This window comes from Athene noctua, chromosome 2, assembly GCF_965140245.1.
Source record: "Athene noctua chromosome 2, bAthNoc1.hap1.1, whole genome shotgun sequence".
NCBI classification, from domain to species: Eukaryota; Metazoa; Chordata; class Aves; order Strigiformes; family Strigidae; genus Athene; species Athene noctua.
Window position 1 is genome coordinate 149,459,873 of NC_134038.1, and position 17,695 is coordinate 149,477,567.

Here is a 17,695-nt window from a genome sequence, read left to right on the forward strand (position 1 = left end):
CCCTCCTGCTGTCTGCTCAAGCACTTCTTCCTCCTCTCCTCTATCCCTAGTAATAATCCTACTCTTTTAACTTCTGATTGTCCGTCATTTTTCCTCCTAAAATTCTTTTATCTTTACTGAAAAATAAAGTCTACTCCACTCCTGCATTTATAGAAAAAGAGGTAATACTGAATTAAAATACAATCATCCAGCAATTTTGCACACACTTTACCAATTAAAAACGTTGGCTAGAACTTTTGAAAAACAGATCAAACAACTATAAAAGCCATCAACTCAGCCATGGTAAAAAATTATAGGCAATGCCTGTGATGGAAGAATCTCTCTTTAAACTGAGGACTGCAAAAGCACATGCAATACATACCTTATGGATTAAGTCATTAAGATCTGTGCTACTGCTTTTTGTTTTTAAAACACAGATAGATATAGCTCTACACTCAGGAAATCCCAAGTCACAATTCATGGAGACAGCAATAGTATTTGGGGAGATACCGCCTTATAGCTGCAGTATTTTATTTCTCTCTAGGCATTCACTGGAAACTGAACACCAAGTCAGAAAGACCTTTGATCTAATCCAGTATGATAGTTTTTCAAAATATTTGTATTTTTTCTAAAACTTAAAAGCTTAAATATCTGTGGAAGCTGCCACCACAGCTAGCTTAACAGTGAAGGACACCACAAAAGTGTACCCTTTCAGGAGTATGACTGAAACTTAATCGGAACATACCTTCTGAGCAGTATCTTAGCAGCACCAAAATTGGTAGAACTAGAGCCATAAGAGGTTAAAAAACGTTGATGAAACTTCAGTAAATAGCACATTACCATCTGTTACACATTCATTCATTCATTCATTTTTGTTGCTGATAACTCTCCCAGTTAAGAGTTGGAGACTGCCTTTACTTGTTTATAAATGGAGTACATCATGCTCTAGACGTCTAGATGACAACGTATTTCTTCATACGTATAGCATGCATTCACCCACATTGAGGAATTTATTCTACACTTTTACTAATATCACCTTCTGGGATGACCCAAAGCTTTTCCTTACACTGTTACAAAAATAAGTAAACAAGACCTGCACATTATTCAGTAGCCAGTAAGTATATGTGTATGTGATTAACATGCTCTTATTAAATGCTACTGATTTGATTTACTAAATCATTCCAGCTTCTGCTGCATCTGGTTTTCTCCCTCTCCATTCCTTTCCACCTATTTTCTACTGCGTTTTCCTCCTCTTCATACCTATTTTCCCCAAAATATCATTCTCTCTAGACCTACTTTTCCTACCACTCCTCCTACCCCCATCATCTCATTTCATTTACTGTTGCAATGCAGACATTGGAGGAAGGAGGAAGAGATAATGTTATTAGCCACTATCTGATATGAATAATACTGACAGCCTTCTTATTTGGGTTTAATATCCTTGGGAGTAGATGACACTGGGGTGGAAGGAAAAGGGACCATTATGCAGGGTGTGCTTCTGTCATGCAGCTCAGTAACTATCTTTGCAAGCTGGTACTGGCTGCAAACAAAAGCTTTCTCTCCTAGTCCATCCTAAATACTAGGAGAACAAGCATTTTCGCTGGCATTCTACCTGGTTTTCAGTATTCTGGCTGCCACAAGCAGAACATCCCTGATTCAACATGCTCTTGGATGATCAGGTCAGCCCTCTGCTGCTACTCAAAAATTGAGGCAGAAAGACACTCTGAAGGGAAGTTGATTGTTTAATGCTCAGAGCCCTCAATAGTAAGAGAACGATCACTCAGTTGTCACTGGAGAAGATGCTTATTCTGCCACTCAGAGCTTTCCAAGCTACAGGGTCTGTCAGCAGATTGAGCAAGGCAGAGCTGAAGCCATTAGCTTGGTTCACATATGAAGACTGCACCTTCACAGTCAGAAACTAAACTTGCACTGCCCTTGGAGAGGAACACACCTTCCGAAGAAGCAGTGGGTTCCCAAGCAGAAAGATTTTTTATTGCTCTAATACAAGGAAGCACCTCTCGATCAGATGCAAAAGGGAAGATTTTTAACACCTAGTGGCTTTACCTGAACCACAGCGAAGTGGTTTTCAGAATTCACAATACTAGAAGGTTGAACATGGGGAAATTCAGAATTCAGCTCTCCTGACTAACTTCAATCCAAATTCCCTTTTATACTGCTGAAAAAACTAATACATTGCAAATTTCTGTGCATTTCCAACAGGCCCAATAACCCCAAACACCATTGCACGACTTGCACGGTAATACCTAGAAGTTAAACAATCTACAAAACACCTTCCCCATCACAATACACAAAAACATAACCTCTCTAAAGCAAACTAACCAGCTACAACACATGTGACACCTCCTCAAATTTTGACAAAGCATGCGATGAATTTGGTGGCGGGAGTGGGAGGTGTGTTTGGCATCTCACTGCACCCCTTTGCAACACTGCAGCCCATTACATTCCTAGTCGAACCATTATCCTTGTTTTCCCCTTCCCTCTCACCTTGCTCAGTGTTGGTCCAAGACTGAGATAACTATATACAAACAGATACCCATCATGAAAGACTTCCTGCACAAACACTGCCTACAGTCTTTGGTGCTCCTTCCTCTTAAAACACAGAGGTAAAGGGGTGGGAGCACACAAAACAAAGTGAAAGTCGCACAAGAAAAATATTTGCAGAGCAAGGCTTACGTGGCAATACTTCTATTGCAACACCGTGCTGAGCTAGAGGGATGTGGCTGCAGAAGTTTCATTGTTTCTCAGCTAGGCCAACATTTGAAGAACTAGATTTAGATTTTTGTGGGACATTCTCAGCTTTCAGAAGCTAATTCTGAGAAATAGACAGATACTTCCTGTTCAGAGAGATAATGATTGGGTCTATAGTGAGAAAAAATACTCACTTTTTGTTGAACAAAGACAGAAACTGAAATAGTAGCACTAAAAATACGTTTTAGGGAGCAGGGTGAATATAAAAGCCTGTATAGTCATAGCTACCTGGATTCAGTTCTAATAAGGTAAACAAAATAATATAGAGGGGAGAGGGATTTGTGCACTGAGGGAAACTGTTCTTTTGTAAAAAGGTTTGCTTCAGTGGCCACAATGGAAAACTATCTGCAACTTTTGAGATATGTGGTGGCAATACAGGCTACAATTCTGCAAAAAACCCAATTAAATCTCAAGTTTAAAGAAACACAGCTTTCACACAATGTCCAATTAATTAAGATACCTTGCTCATAGACAAAGTCAAGTTTGCATCCCAGGACTCCCAGTGAAGAGCTAGGCTTTGAAGAAAGGCCAAGTAATCTGAGAAATAAAGCTCCTCACTGCCAAGCAACATCCACAGCTACTCCCTATGCCATTGGGATCAGTGCATCAACTTTCTCAGTCCCTATTTACACTTCTGTTAGAAGTCATTGGGCTGAAGTAGGAACTCATACAAGATAAAATTTACCAACCCAACTGGACATGAAACATGCTCCTGTCTTGAGATTTATTGTCAGAGTGACTGTGCATTTCCACAGTGATTCAAGATTTGCTCTTGATACAGAGACAATCATCTGATTGACTCTGAAACTTCTGCTTAAGCTAGTCTTCCCAAATTCTGTTTAATCAGTCTGCTTGCAGTTTGAGATGCCCTTGAATATTAAATCGTCTCAAGACAGCTAAACAACTTTCTCCCATTGCACTAAATTCCGTTCACCGCATTTGTAAGTACCATGTCCTTAAACTGTCAAATTTTAGTCTAGATACAAGCCAAAGAGCTGCACCTGTTCACAAACAAACCACAAATAAACAGTCTCATCCTCCAGAACATGATGTAAAGAAACTTTGTGCCAGCCTTAACCATCCTGTGCTAAGTCCCTATTCCAACTGAATTGATGTACATTTGTGTTATGAATGACCCAAGGGGTAAATTGTTCTTGAATAGTCTTCCTTGGCATGCTGTGTTTGTCCCAAGGCTTCCCCTGCTTCCTTCAGAAAAACTATTCCTAGGAGATGAAAATACTTCTAAATACTGTCTCACCAGGAGGCAACTAGGTGAAAAAGCCTTGAATGCAGCAGTACCAAACTAGCGCCCTACTGTGATACCCCGTCATGAATGGTGTACCCCAGCACATACTGTCAGAAATGAAAGCTGCTTATTGCAGCACATGGAACAAGGAAGCTGCCTTTAGGCTGTTTTCTTGGGTTTTAATCAATATTACATGACCTCTCAGGTTATCGGGTATTAATCTTGAATGTCAGGAGTTAAATCAAAAGGAGCATGTAAAGGGGCAAACACACAAGAAATGAAACAGCACCTAAATAAGACTCCTTAGGAAACAGCGTAAGGAACTATCACTTGGGGAATATGTTCTCCTTGGGGTAAGAATGATTTACACTTCTCAAGGCTGAGTTTACCATCAAAGAGGATCTTACACCACAAATATGCTGCAAAAGGAGGAGTGGTTGAGTAAATGGCCAGGGGCAACCAGCATGTATTGCTGACAAAGAGTCTGCTGCAGTTGGAGAGGATTGTTTCTTACAGGGAGCTGGACATAGCTGGGATGAAGGAAACATACAGAAGCAGGCAAGAAAGAACACCAGTGCAGGATCCACACATGCAGGTCTTTCATCATTTTTGTTCTTTGCTAAACAATGCTTCTTATCTTTGAGGAGTAAAACAAAGCAAAATATTTTAAAGCTACTTATACGTACCTGCCAATCTGCACCAGCACTAAGAAACTGTTACGATAGATGAAAAAAACAATTGAGGCCTGTTGAGGACTTGGGATTGCAATCCGGAGATCCAGTTCAAAGGTGGCTAAACCATACGGTTTTCCCCTGAGCAACGGACAGAAATTAAGTGTTGTCACCAAAGGGGACACACTCAAGAAAAATGAGAGGCCTGAAGTCCAGCTTGCCTTGCATAGCAGATGACTTCTTTACCCAAAGGTACAAAAAATCCACACTAAAACCAACCAACCAACCAAAAAAAAAAAAAAAAAAACCCAAACAAACCACCACAACCAACTAGGCATGAAACCCCAAGAGTATTTATCTACAGAAGCTTCTTCTGGTAGTAAATCACTTGGGAATCTCAGTTAATGATTTAATAAGGAAAAGATACCACTGTGGTCAGGAGGAAAGTGAAGAATGCCTTTCACATACCATGCAGAGTCAGCTCTCTCCAAATAGCTTTATGGTTGGAAAGAAGACTTGACTATGATGCTATAAGTCTATTAAAATGAGCAACTTCCCATATTGAGTGGATGGTATTACCAACAGTGCTCACAAAGACTGATCAAGCTGAAGGAAAGATCTAAATTGGAAAAGAAAGATTTTCCATGGGCAGGATGTTGATTTGACTGTACAAAAGCATCTTCATTGAGATTGGGAAATCCCTCTTGCTTTGGCAGCTTTTTAAAGTGACTAAGCTTATTTTATCTCCAACACGAAAGGAGATTAAAAAGATTGCAGAACACAGTATTTCCAAGTGGCAAGGCTTCAACCATTCACCATCACTGAAACTATGGTCAGAGGCCAGAGAAATTGCTTTGTGATGATTTTCAATTAAGAAGTTTCATTCTAGTAATGGTCTGCAGCAAATTGAGAGTGTGACGGGAACGTCCTGGCCTAATGAAATCCATGGGAATTCTCATCTAACACAATGTAGGTGAAGCAGGCACATTAGAAACCTTCATGGAAGGAAAGGGTAGGGCAACAGTGTCCCTGAAGAGCAGAGGCAGAGAGGGAATGAAGAGAAGCAGTTCAGATGCAGTTAGCTATCCTATTACTCTGGGCAACATGGGCTACTTTAACGGTGACTTATTTGGAAGTTGGATGTAGGATTTGAGTCAGTGTTTTCTTCAGTTTTTCCTTTTTCAAGTTCCTATTCCAGGTTTCCTACAGATGCCTTGAGCACATAAGTTTTGCAAAATCTTTTTTATATCCTTCTAACATTGGCCAAATAACTGACTCATTTCTTTGCAAGCTTGCAGAAGAGTTTGATTTGATCTGTTGCAAAATGAATGCATAGGGAGCACTAAGGAAGATGGCATGAAAGATGAAACTATGAGCCTAAGCTTGAAACAGGAGGGGAGAAACACAGGTGTGTCTGACTAAGACACTATTCTTAGGGAAGATACAATGCATTACCGAGCAAAATACTGGTGCCAAAACTCAGTGCGCATAAAGCCTGGCTTATTAACCCCAGTGCCAGGTGCTAGGCCTACAGGGTGCATTTTTCCCCAGCAGGCTCAAGATCAGCTTTCTCCAAGTTAAAACTGAATGTCTGGTGTCAACATGCATAAACAGGACAGGGATATAAATCATTGCGCAATTTTTACTTGTCTGTCTTTTCTGTTCACAGCAGACAGTCTGCTTTTTACAAGCTATTCCTATTTTAAATGCAATTACCCCTGCAATATAGATGGAATGCAAAACACATCTGAATGCAAAAAGTTCTGATAACATCAAATATTGAGTCGGAGTTTTCAATGCTATCTCAATTTTTCTGCTCTACACTAACCCATAATCCAGTGTTATAATGTATTCCAGAAAGTGTAGAAATACCATATTTCTGGTGCTAACAGATACCTACAGGTTTTTACTACCCCAGTAAGATACCAAGTATACGGGTCTTTAATTTCAAGAGGAAAAAAGACCCCAACAAACCACCAATAAACCTTTCTTTACATTTTAAAGCAAATAGCATCAATTTCTAGATCCTAGCAATTAAGTCAAATAAAAGACACCCACATAATTTCAATATATTCAGCAATCATGTTCACAAATAATACCAAAAAATTAACATGGGAGATGTGTTTAAAAATAATTATCCAAAGACAATTCTCCAGTATTTGTTCAAAGTTTTATCTACATAATAAGGCAGTACCTTTCTACAACCATTTTAAAATTTTCTTTTGTCCTCATTTTTTAAATCTACAGGCTAACAGAACTATTGGACACCATTATGACAACAAGACATTTCATCTAATAAAGCTATAGATTGAAATAGACTTCCTTGGAACTGGGAGAAAAAAATATAAAAGTGTTAACCAAACAATTCCTCCTCCCATCTCTTCATTCCATACAAATAAACGTTGTTTATGGGCTAAAAATTACCAATGAATATTACTACATTATTGCTTAGCTACATGAAGGCTATCCAATACCTAATGTTATACATGAAAACTACCTAATGAAACTTTGTACAACGAAGGAGGGGATGAGGAACATTATCAAAATGAAGAAAATTTGATCTGGCTTTAAATTACAGATATCTATTAGTACAGGCTTAAAATGGAAGTTATCTGAGGTTTTTATAAGGCAACTGTAACAAGGTTTCTTAAGTGTTGATACAGTTCAGCACTAAATCTAGCAATAGTGAAGGTTTTTGTGTTTCAGCTGTGTTAGAACTTTGGGTTATTTCTGCAGCTGAACAGATCTGTAGCCAGGTCAAACTTAAGGTATCAAGGAGGCTCCTCCAGGGAGGATACAATAGGTAAGTCTAGTGTTTTGTACCTATGTTAGTATATAATTAATGTAATTCTTGTCAATAGGTAATTTACAGCCTGTTCTAGAATCACTGTATTTTGTTAGAAATATTAAAAATTAGTAAACTTTTCTTCTGTGCAAGCAGTGATAATAATCCCCAGTTCAGAAGTGAGAGTACTCTATCACATTAACAGTGTTTTCACCCAGCTTTTTTCTGAAGAGTTAGGCTTGTTCTACCACTGAAACCCCCTGCAAAAGCTGGACTGACTTATTTTGTCATTTTGTCATGCTGTAACTCCACAGCACAAGACTATTTAAGTAATCAAAGGGTATCAGGTTTTAAAGCAAGATTTTAATCTGAAGAACAAAAAAAAATTACAAGTTACCTTTCAGGCAATACTTTCAATTGATCTGCCCTTGGGGTAGTTTCTGAATAAGAAGGAATGCCTCTTATTCTTTTATATTTCTTTAGAAAAAAATCCTGATCTGTGAATAATCTGTTCTAGTTCCTGCAAAACAGTGAGGAATTTAGGGAAGGAAATATCATGAAATTCCTCCACAGATCACTCCACCTCTGTGAGATGTAGTTTGGCATTTATTTTTAAAAACCTAAAGATTTCAAGTACTTTTATTTCAAAATCCAGCCAATGAAACCTATTCTCTAAGATTAGGAAAAGCTGTGTATTTTTTAAGGGTTTTATTTCCACAGAGCAGCTACAAAAGATAAGTCAGTTTGCTGCTAACAAACAAGTAAAATCTCAAGGTTTTAGAGGTATCAGCTTTAAAGACTGCAGAATTACCATACAAAACTAGGAACATTATTTCCCCTGAAGCTAAATTCCCAGCAGTCACAAGACTGCAGCAGTTGCAGACACGATTTATGACATCCTTCGAATGACCTCTCAAAGCTAAAGACTGATTAAGTGTAAGACATGGAAGGTAGCTCCTGTCTGCCTGTATCACATGATGTGGAGTCACAGCACAGTGAGCGTTTGCTACCCAGCGAACAAAACTGTCCCTTAGTTTTCTACTGCATACAGCACTGCGCTGCCATTATATAAGAGAAACACAATGACACACAGCACAATATATCAGGTCCCCTTCTAACCCAATCTGAATTACTCCTCGTGTCACCTGCAGATGTTCTTTACAGCACTGGTTCACAGGTATATCTGCAATTTTCTAGGACAAGAATAATCATTTGACTTCAGCAGCACTGCCAATACCAAAGCAAGACAATGGCAGTATCTGAGGTTAGGAGTAGCTTATAAGGAAAAGAAACAACTTGAGCTATTCAGCACGCGAATGATCCTATTTTCTCTCTTTCAGAAACAGGCAGGCTTGTTCTATAGTTGTCAAAAGCTTTACTGTATTTATCCAGTGATACATATGAAATATTCCCGTGACACATGTATGCATTTATATAAAGGCAATTCCAATGTACTGAGAAAAAAAAAATTGTTGTCCCACTCTAAAGACCTGAATTAAGTATGAGGTGACATTGCAGCTATTTTGGCCAGGAGTGATTTGCAACAGCTCAGGCACAGGAAGAGATCTAAGCCTGGCTCAAGGGAAAGCATGCAGAGAAATCACCCACCAATTATGCTTCTCACCAAAGGTTCGTTAAAAGAGTACCTCACATTCACAACAAATCAGAGAACAGTTTAAGATATGAACGGATGTGATCTCTGCAGTGTGTCCTCCTCAGCTGGATCCAAGCACGTCAACTTTACTTCATTACAGCACGAAAATTCAGCATAATCTATTGAGCAACCCCAATCTGAACCACGAAAGTGAGCTGTCATAACTTCTTTACAAATCTACGCCTCCCTTTTTCTTATATGAAAAGTAAAACAATAAGCAATATTGACACCTCAACCACCACCACTAAATCTCCGAGATTCTATCTTACCAAGATAAATGGGGCAGTCTGCAGTTCTGGGAACTGCTGTTCCAGACATTTGAAGCATGTCCCTCTCAGTTACACTATGTTCCCATTTCAGGAGCTTTCTTCAGAGCCACACCATTAGAAATACACAACTTACTCTTCTGACTCTGTAGCAAAGGGTTGACAGCTTGTGGGTGTGGAAGAAAGGTAAGACTGCAGCCTCTAAAAGTGCTGCAACACCCTGCTATTGCAGACTGACCCAATTCATCCACTGGCTGAGGCTGAAATAGGGTCACCGAAGCAGGTCCTACCTCCTTCAAGTGGTAGGTACGCGTTGAACTTGAGTGTGGTTTTATTTAGTGACATTTGTCAGCGTTACTCTTTAAATTTAACAATCTCCCTCCCAACAAACCCAAACTGTAACAGTCTGCTTTTGCAGTGATGCTCTTCTGTGAGGTACCAAAACCTGCTGAAGAAGAGATTTGGGATGGTTGGAAGGAAGTACAGCTTTACTGAACAAAAGGAACACCTAGAGTTTCCCACTGTTTCCCTTGGCAATCTGGTTTGCACTAGTAGCTATCCATGACCTACACTGGTGAACAGCCGTGAAAGTTTCCTCCTTGTTCAAATGTTACCAACAATTCCCAAAGGGAGGAAATACAAACTAATCAATATATTTTAATCAGTTCTTCAAAAACAATTTCCCTCCTTAACCTTGTAAGAACGATTTGCAAGACAAGCTATGAAAAGTCTGAGCTGATATTATACCAATTCACAGAATAACAGCTGTGCAATGTCTGATATTAAATTTTATTTACTATACTAATGCTCTACTGTCACCACATTAGGCAAAATCTAAAAGTTCAACAGATGTTCAACAGTTCTAGTTATTTTTTAAAACTACTGAAGAAAACCGTTTCAAAGCATCAGGGAAACTGAATGAACCTCCCACATACTCTGGAGGGTGTTCACAAGATCAAAACAAGCGTAAATGTCACTATTTTAACTGCAAGCACAGGATAAACGGCTGTTTACATGTCCTGTTAAACTACCTTATAAAGTATGCTCTTCTCCCTCCCCTGTACCCATGAGGGCAGAGCACAGAACCATCTAGGGCAGAGCAAGAAGCTAGAAACTTTTAGCCAAGAATCATGTTAAAACTCAGAAAACGGAAGAACTGAGAAAGTCCATGGAGAATTTTATACGTCGGATAAAGTGGAATGAAAGAACTGATTGCCTTAGTATTATTTCGTACTGCTTTGCTGAAAGTCTAGTCCTATTAAAGGATGAGGACAAGGAGGAAGGCTTAAGCTTTTCCAGGCAGACTGGCAAGATGCCCTTTTGCAAGGTCTTTTAGGGTATGATCTCAGGAACCCTGGCAGAAAAGTGAACTTGAAGTTAGCAGTTCTTTTCATTCCAGACTGAAGTTTTGAGTGCATCAGCCAAAACAGTTGACAGCATCAGCCCTGCTGAGTAAAATACTCTCCCTTTTTTTGTGCACAGAAGTGGCCAAGGAAATCTAGTCACTGCAGTGGGCAGAACTACCAGAATCATGTATTTTGGTGGCCCAAACATAGGTTAAGGTGAGCTATTTTTCTTCCCTTCTACTGAGCAATATAAACTGAACAAGCTCTAGCACAAGTAGCTTACCCCAAAGATGTTGAAACAGCTACCTATCAACAAAGCTTATAACTTGTGTTAGAAAAAAAATAGGTCAGTCCCATTCACAAAGAATGTTTCCAAAATATTTTTTTTTAGTCCTTTAGGTGACTAATGCCAATGTTCAAGTCTCTTGATCAAAATGTATATGCTATAGCTGTCATTTAGATGTTCACAACTCCTCTAGCAGGATTATTGCTCATACAGATTGCAGTTCAGGATTCTGACGCTCACTTACATGCAGGCCTCAGGATGTGGCAGTACCAGCATTTCTCTTTCCTCACAAGACAAAACTTGTCAAACTGATTTAGAATAAACAGTGTATTTAAATCCTTGTGACAAAACCCTGCTCTGCATCCTTGCTAATCTGAATCACTTGCACTGTTGTGTCCTAAGCCACTTAGAATTCAGTTAAACAGCACAGAAATATTGGGCTAGCTGTGCATGGTGTTAGATTTGAACACCCCAGGAAAGGAAGAGCACACTGAGATTCATTCATGTTTTCCTTCCAGTACACCTACCTTAATTTTCAATATTCAGTCTGCAACAGTCTTTTCACATACTAATCCCCCATTCAAAACAGAGCTGGATAAACTTTAAATATAAAATCATGTATGTAATCCCTGCTATCTGCAATGTTTAATCCCCTGCTCTTTTTCGATGTGACAGACTAAAAAATTCACTTATTGTAATTTAAAAAGAATAATTGCAAATTTGTTACCTTGAGTAAGGAAAAACTCTCCAGCAGCTCACATACTGGATGTCTCAACACCCTCCCTCTCTGAAATTACACTATTAAAAGCTTTTCCTCTTAGAACGAGCCTCAGTAAATATGTTGGCCAATAATCAGCCCCACCACTGTATCTGAATTAAATGCAGAGTGGTCTGAGCAAAAGCAGCATCGATGTCAAAGCAGCACCACCTCTGAGCAAGCGGCTTTGAGGAGACCCGCTTAGAAAGTTTCCAGTAGAACAGCGTTCCAACATAAAGTGCTGACTTGATGAAACCCAAAATATTCCACAGGAATGTGCTAATTCAATCAAAACTTTTGAAAGGGGACAAGCCGGCTCGCCGAGCCAGCCAACCAGTCTAGTGAGCTGACTGCCTCTCCCCAGCTCTCCGGGTTCACTGGCTTCCCCATCTGGCCAGGTGCCAGGCTGCTAGTCCCTGCTCTCAGAGGGGCCCTTAAATAATAATAATAATAATGAAGTCTTACAAAGGGCTCTGAGAAACAAACAAAGGAATTTTAAAATCAAACCCAGAATTATTTCAGAACCAACAGCAAGGTTTCTTCAAGAGGAATTGGTTGCATTTCTTGAAAAGCATCTAAAACTCGTGCCCCTAAAGTCACAAGTCTCTCCTGTGTCTTCTCAATTTTTATAAAACACCTTCCAGTGAAAAAAAGCATCAATACTGTAACAACACAAAATGAACAATAACTGTATTCAAAACTGAAACTTCACCAGATAGGTATAAACATCCGTAAGGAGTTGCAGGCAAGGTGCTTCCAAAGCACTGAGTAAGTTCAAGTAAATGCCCCTGCCTGACCAAAACACAGGGCCACCTTGTAATCAACATTTTTTGCAGAGCAGTCCCCAAGTGTGCACCCTGTGTAACTCAAACTTGCATGAGATGGTGTAAGGGGCTTCATTTAGCACTCTGGAGAAGCTTAAAGGACTACATATGGCTATGTAATATTTTAGCAGTGGGTTTTTTTAAAACAATAATCTGCCAACTAGCAAGTAATCTACTTTCTTCATAAAACTGGCTTTTGGCAATCTGTGGCTAACCAGTGCACCAGTGCATGGAACCTACTCCGGCTTCTCAGCAACTCAGCAAATAACAGTATAAAGAGAGTTTTTAATTGCTAAAAAAAAAAAAAAATAAAAAAAAATCAAGGCTATGTAAGTCACCACCACCACACACCACAATGCTTTTGCACAATTCCATCATTTAACCAGCTTTTGTATCAAAATGCTTAGATATTGGTTCATGTGTGAGCACCACAAGTAGTTTAAGAGATGTGGAACAAAGTTCCACAGAAAAAAGAAAGAGCTCTTTTTACATGCCAGATTGAGTCAGCAATGAGATCTCTGTTGCAGGCAAGTCACATGGTTTTCAAAGAACAAGGCTAATAAAATGTACTGATTTATTTATATGAAAATCAGCACAACTTCCAGCATAGAACTGGGACAAATCTGTGACCACTCTCTTTCAGAAAACACGTGTAAATCATACAGCTGCCAGAGTTTGCAGTTCACTGACCCGTCCTACTGCCAAATGCAATGCACAAAGGTAGCTCAGAAAGCAATTAGAGATTGGCTGAGAGGACTCATTAATTTTTTTAAACTTCAAATCACAACTAAATAGTCTTATAACATTCTTCTAGGGAAGACTGCCTGCCTCAGACTCACATTTAAAAAGAAAGGTTTGTCTTCTCAGAATGACAAAATACATACAATTTGCTCCTTGCTGTTTCTTAGAAAGATCAACTAATACATTAAGAGTATCACTAGGAAACACATCTACAACAGAACTAGACATAAGCACAGTTCAGTCCAACTGCTCAAATTTTAAAAATCTCAATACCTGCAGTCTAAGGCTCCCTTCAACTACTTACAACACAAACTTCAGAGAGAAAAGGTGAGGGGAAAAAAAAGAAGTCCTGCTAGTGGTAATAGGACTGAGAACTACTAGTGACTAACACAAGCAAATGATGCCTACTTGGGTCTATTTTGTTGGGTATGTATAGCATAAGGCCAAGATAACAATGAGAAAGTAAAGCATAAAAAGATGTCTTCCATTTTGGAAGAAGGTTTCAAAAGTTCATAGCAGTATCTTTTCTTTTCCCAAACAAAATTTGAGATGTCCTTCTTATGGCTTATGACAAAACGGCAGATCCATCACTGATCTCCTCATCACGGCAAACAGCAAAATACACAAGAAAAAAAGCGCATGCTTATAGACATTCAAATGCAATTCTGGGCCTGTAATCATGCAGCATTAGGTTATCAATGTGCAAGTTAATTCTCTTTCATTAGCCTTGTTAAAGGGATCACAGTCATACCACAAAGTAACAAATGAGGGCTGCACAACTCTGAAGCCATATCCTCAATTCCTTTGTGCTGCAGTAATTTAAATAACCAGCTATAGGCTATAATTTAAGATTTAGTCCACAACTCTGTGAGGTGACCAACTGAGTTACAAAGATCAATGCACGCTTCTATTAAGTGTTTATGAGAATGAGACCATACTTCTAAGTAAGTGTCTCTCTCAAACCAGTCTACGTAATTTAGTAATTTTCTCCTTTCAAGCTTATATAACCATTTCCTAGAATGAGGGTCTGAGTCTCCATACAGCAGACACACTCCTAAATTGAGAGATGACATGTTGCTGGTAATAACTTGTATTACATTGCCCACAGCTGCTTTTGTCATGTTGCAGGTTATCCAGAGAGTGGCTTCAGGTGCTATTCACAGGTTTTACTTCTGCTCATTTACAGAGAAGTTTGTTGACTTAACAGACTGTGCAAAGTGGCCCAAAGGAGCTCCAACCAGCGGTGTGCCAGTTGAAAGTGCAGGAAACAAACAAACAAACAAACAAAAAAAGGCTGAACATCTGAATATATATATACCATTGTGATACAAGTGAATGTCACAAACGACACTCAGAGGTTACATTATGTAATTGCTGTATATTTGAAAAAAAAGGTAGTCAGCTGAGCATACTCATACATACATGTAGGAAGCAGCAAGGGCAAAGGGTTTCAGTCAGTCAATTCATAATTTGGGCACATCCCATCAACTGGATTACCACCAGATCTTGTTCTCTGCCAGCTTGCCTCCTCCTGCTCCACCCTAACTGATCCCAAGTGCATTATCCCTCCCTGACTTGGGTGACTAGCCTGCTTCTCCCTAATGTTCAACATCCCTCAGTGCACACATTTCTAGCAATTTATCTTGGAAAATGCTCAGTCTTAAATTAAAAAAGACAAACCAAAGAGAAACAAAGCCCCCTCCGTTAGATGAAGTCAACCTTCTCAAATGCACACGTTGCAAGACCAGGAGAAAAAAAAAAATATTTACTTTTCCCCAGTGCTGTGCTTTAAAAAGGGATTTCACAACTCTATACAATTTCAAACTATTTTTGCAATTAAGGGCCAGCATTATTGCTATGTAGACAAAGAATAAGTTGGGCCCAACCACCCTTCAAGACTTACTCTAATTAAAGAAATCCAGCGTAGGATACCGTAACAGCAAGGTGCCAGGAGGGTCAAAGAGAAGCTGCAGGTTACTTATGCAATAAATAACTTAGTTGGAAGGGACCTCTGGAGTTCTCTGGTCCAGCCCCTCACTCAAAGCAGGACCAAGTTAGTCTAAGTTGCTCAGGGCCTTATTCAGTTAATTTCTGATCGTGTCCAAGGATGGAGGTTGCACAACCTCTTCAGGTGCCTGCTACTGTGTTTGACCACCCTCATTATGCAGCATTTCTACCTTACATTGCATCCGATTTTTCCCTCATGAAACATGTGACCACCAACTCTCAACTTTCTGCTGTCCGCCTCCAGGAAGAGTCCAATTCCCTCTCCTCTGCAACTTATTTCTAATATTCTGTCTCACATATTACACATCTGATGACTGGTGAGCAATAAGCTCATTCAGGAGGCTCTGTGAGATTTGCTGATGGTAGTAGGGCAGCTCTGCCAAAGTAGGCATTAAGATTTTGGTAAGATTTTCTAATTCCTAGTTTTCTGAAAGCTTTTTGTGTGCTTGCCATAGAACTGAGTGTCAGCCTAAGGCACAGTAATAGGAAAGTTTGCTCACAACAGTGGCTAAAGTCCTGTCTGCTTTGCATCAAAGGTTGCCCAGAAGGAGAGCTTAGTGGTAGGGGGAAAAAAAGCTACCACATGTGATTCATTTGACACTGGCAAGTTTCACTGAAACATATATATCTACCAGTCCTTATGAAGTATCACATATGCAGTCAGCTAAAGAAGGAGAAAGTTCTTTAGCTCCTTCAAGAAAGGGTCATTTTCTTAAACAACATGCAAATGCACAGTGCATCAAGTAACAGTCCCTAAGAATGACCCCAGAAGGAGACTTGACTGACCTACCTCATTACTTTATGTGATTAGATAAGACAATGTTTAAGCTACACCTATCTCTGGTGGACATTAAATGCACACTGACCAATCTATGATCCTGTGGTCAAAAACTGGAATAAACACACTCAAAAATAATTTTATATTTGCATAACAAGTCAACAGTGTAAATTATATTAGCATACAGTATAGAAAAGACCAATTTCTTAGGATTTAATTTGAACAAATAAACTACAAGCAAAAATCATACATCATTTGAATCCACTGAACTAGTTACCAGAGCATCTTATTAAATAAGGAATTATCACCATTCTAACGTTTAAAATGAATAAATAATTATCAGCTTACTTCTTTCTTACCATTGTAGGTTATCCTTGGTTTTGTCAAACACATCACAAGATGTAAATCCATTTCATCAGAAGATACAAATTTTGAACATACAGGGCACTTGAATCCTATGGAAAATAAAAATATATAAGTGTGAAAACACTCAACAACATTGCACATATGTACATTCAAGCCAAAAAAACTATTCTGCACACATTAAAACAAAGAAAAAAAAATATCTGCCAGCTTTTCAGTTCTGACCTGACATTTCTTACATGAACATAATTCCCTTGATTTCAAAAGGCCTCAAAATAAACTATTATTTCTGCAAACTGATCTGTTGCCAACTACAAACATGTCAGCATCTCTGGAACACAAACTTTCCCATCAACTCCAAGAACTGTTTAAGACAGGAACAAGAGGATAATATGACTCTTAGTACTAAAACAGAAATTAGAAATGTGTAGAGAATACAGCCATTAAAGTCTGAACTTGGGGAAGAACCCTGAATTAACATCTTCATTTTTACTAGGAGTACCACTGAAACTTTAACAAAGGACCTAAGTTTTACAACTCATCACGCAAGCTGCAGCATCATTTACGAGTCTGGGGCACAGGGAAAACATTAACTCAGGGGTGTCGCCTTACCTACTGAATCACTAATATTTCCTGTAGCACTGAATTTGTTTGACTTCTCTCATCCTAGCCAAGCATGACCTTGCCTAGCTCTTGAGATCACAGCCTGAGGCAATATGGGGTAAAGAATAATTAAGACAGTCTGGATTGTGATGCAACTGCATAAACGTCCATGACAAAACTGCTTAACACTTTAATTTATGTCATTACCAAAGACAGCAGTCTTCCAGTTAAAGGACAAGATTGGCTGGACAAGTTTTACAGTCCACAGAAAAGTCTGACTGATTTCGATCTGCTGAATAATTAACATACAAGTGAGAGACAAAAAGCCACCAACAGGTATCTTGATACATAACAGCTGTTAAGGAGTATACCTACAGGAGAACATATGGCAAAAATACCTGAATCCATGCTCAGTGCAAAGGAGTAACATTTTCTTTGATGTCATTGAAAAGTAATAATGCAGGCATGTATAAAAGACCACTGCACCTTCCACCAACATCCACATCTGGGCCTGCTCCCACACATTTTAGTTTGTTGCCCCTTACTTTTGTACTTCTAACCTTCCACAACGAACTGAGTCAGTCAAGGATGACAAGCGACTTGATGCTTCACCTCCAAGT

The 17,695-nt window shown here is 39.1% G+C and overlaps 1 protein-coding gene across 1 annotated transcript in view; it reads right to left on the reverse strand.

The window, feature by feature from the left end:
* ZNRF2 (zinc and ring finger 2) overlaps positions 1 to 17,695 on the reverse strand; it is a 60,748-nt gene that overhangs the window by 11,567 nt on the left and 31,486 nt on the right. Inside the window, exon 2 of the mRNA XM_074900614.1 lies at positions 16,469 to 16,564. Coding sequence (XP_074756715.1) covers positions 16,469 to 16,564 — 96 coding nt within the window. The remainder of the gene's footprint in view (positions 1 to 16,468; positions 16,565 to 17,695) is intronic.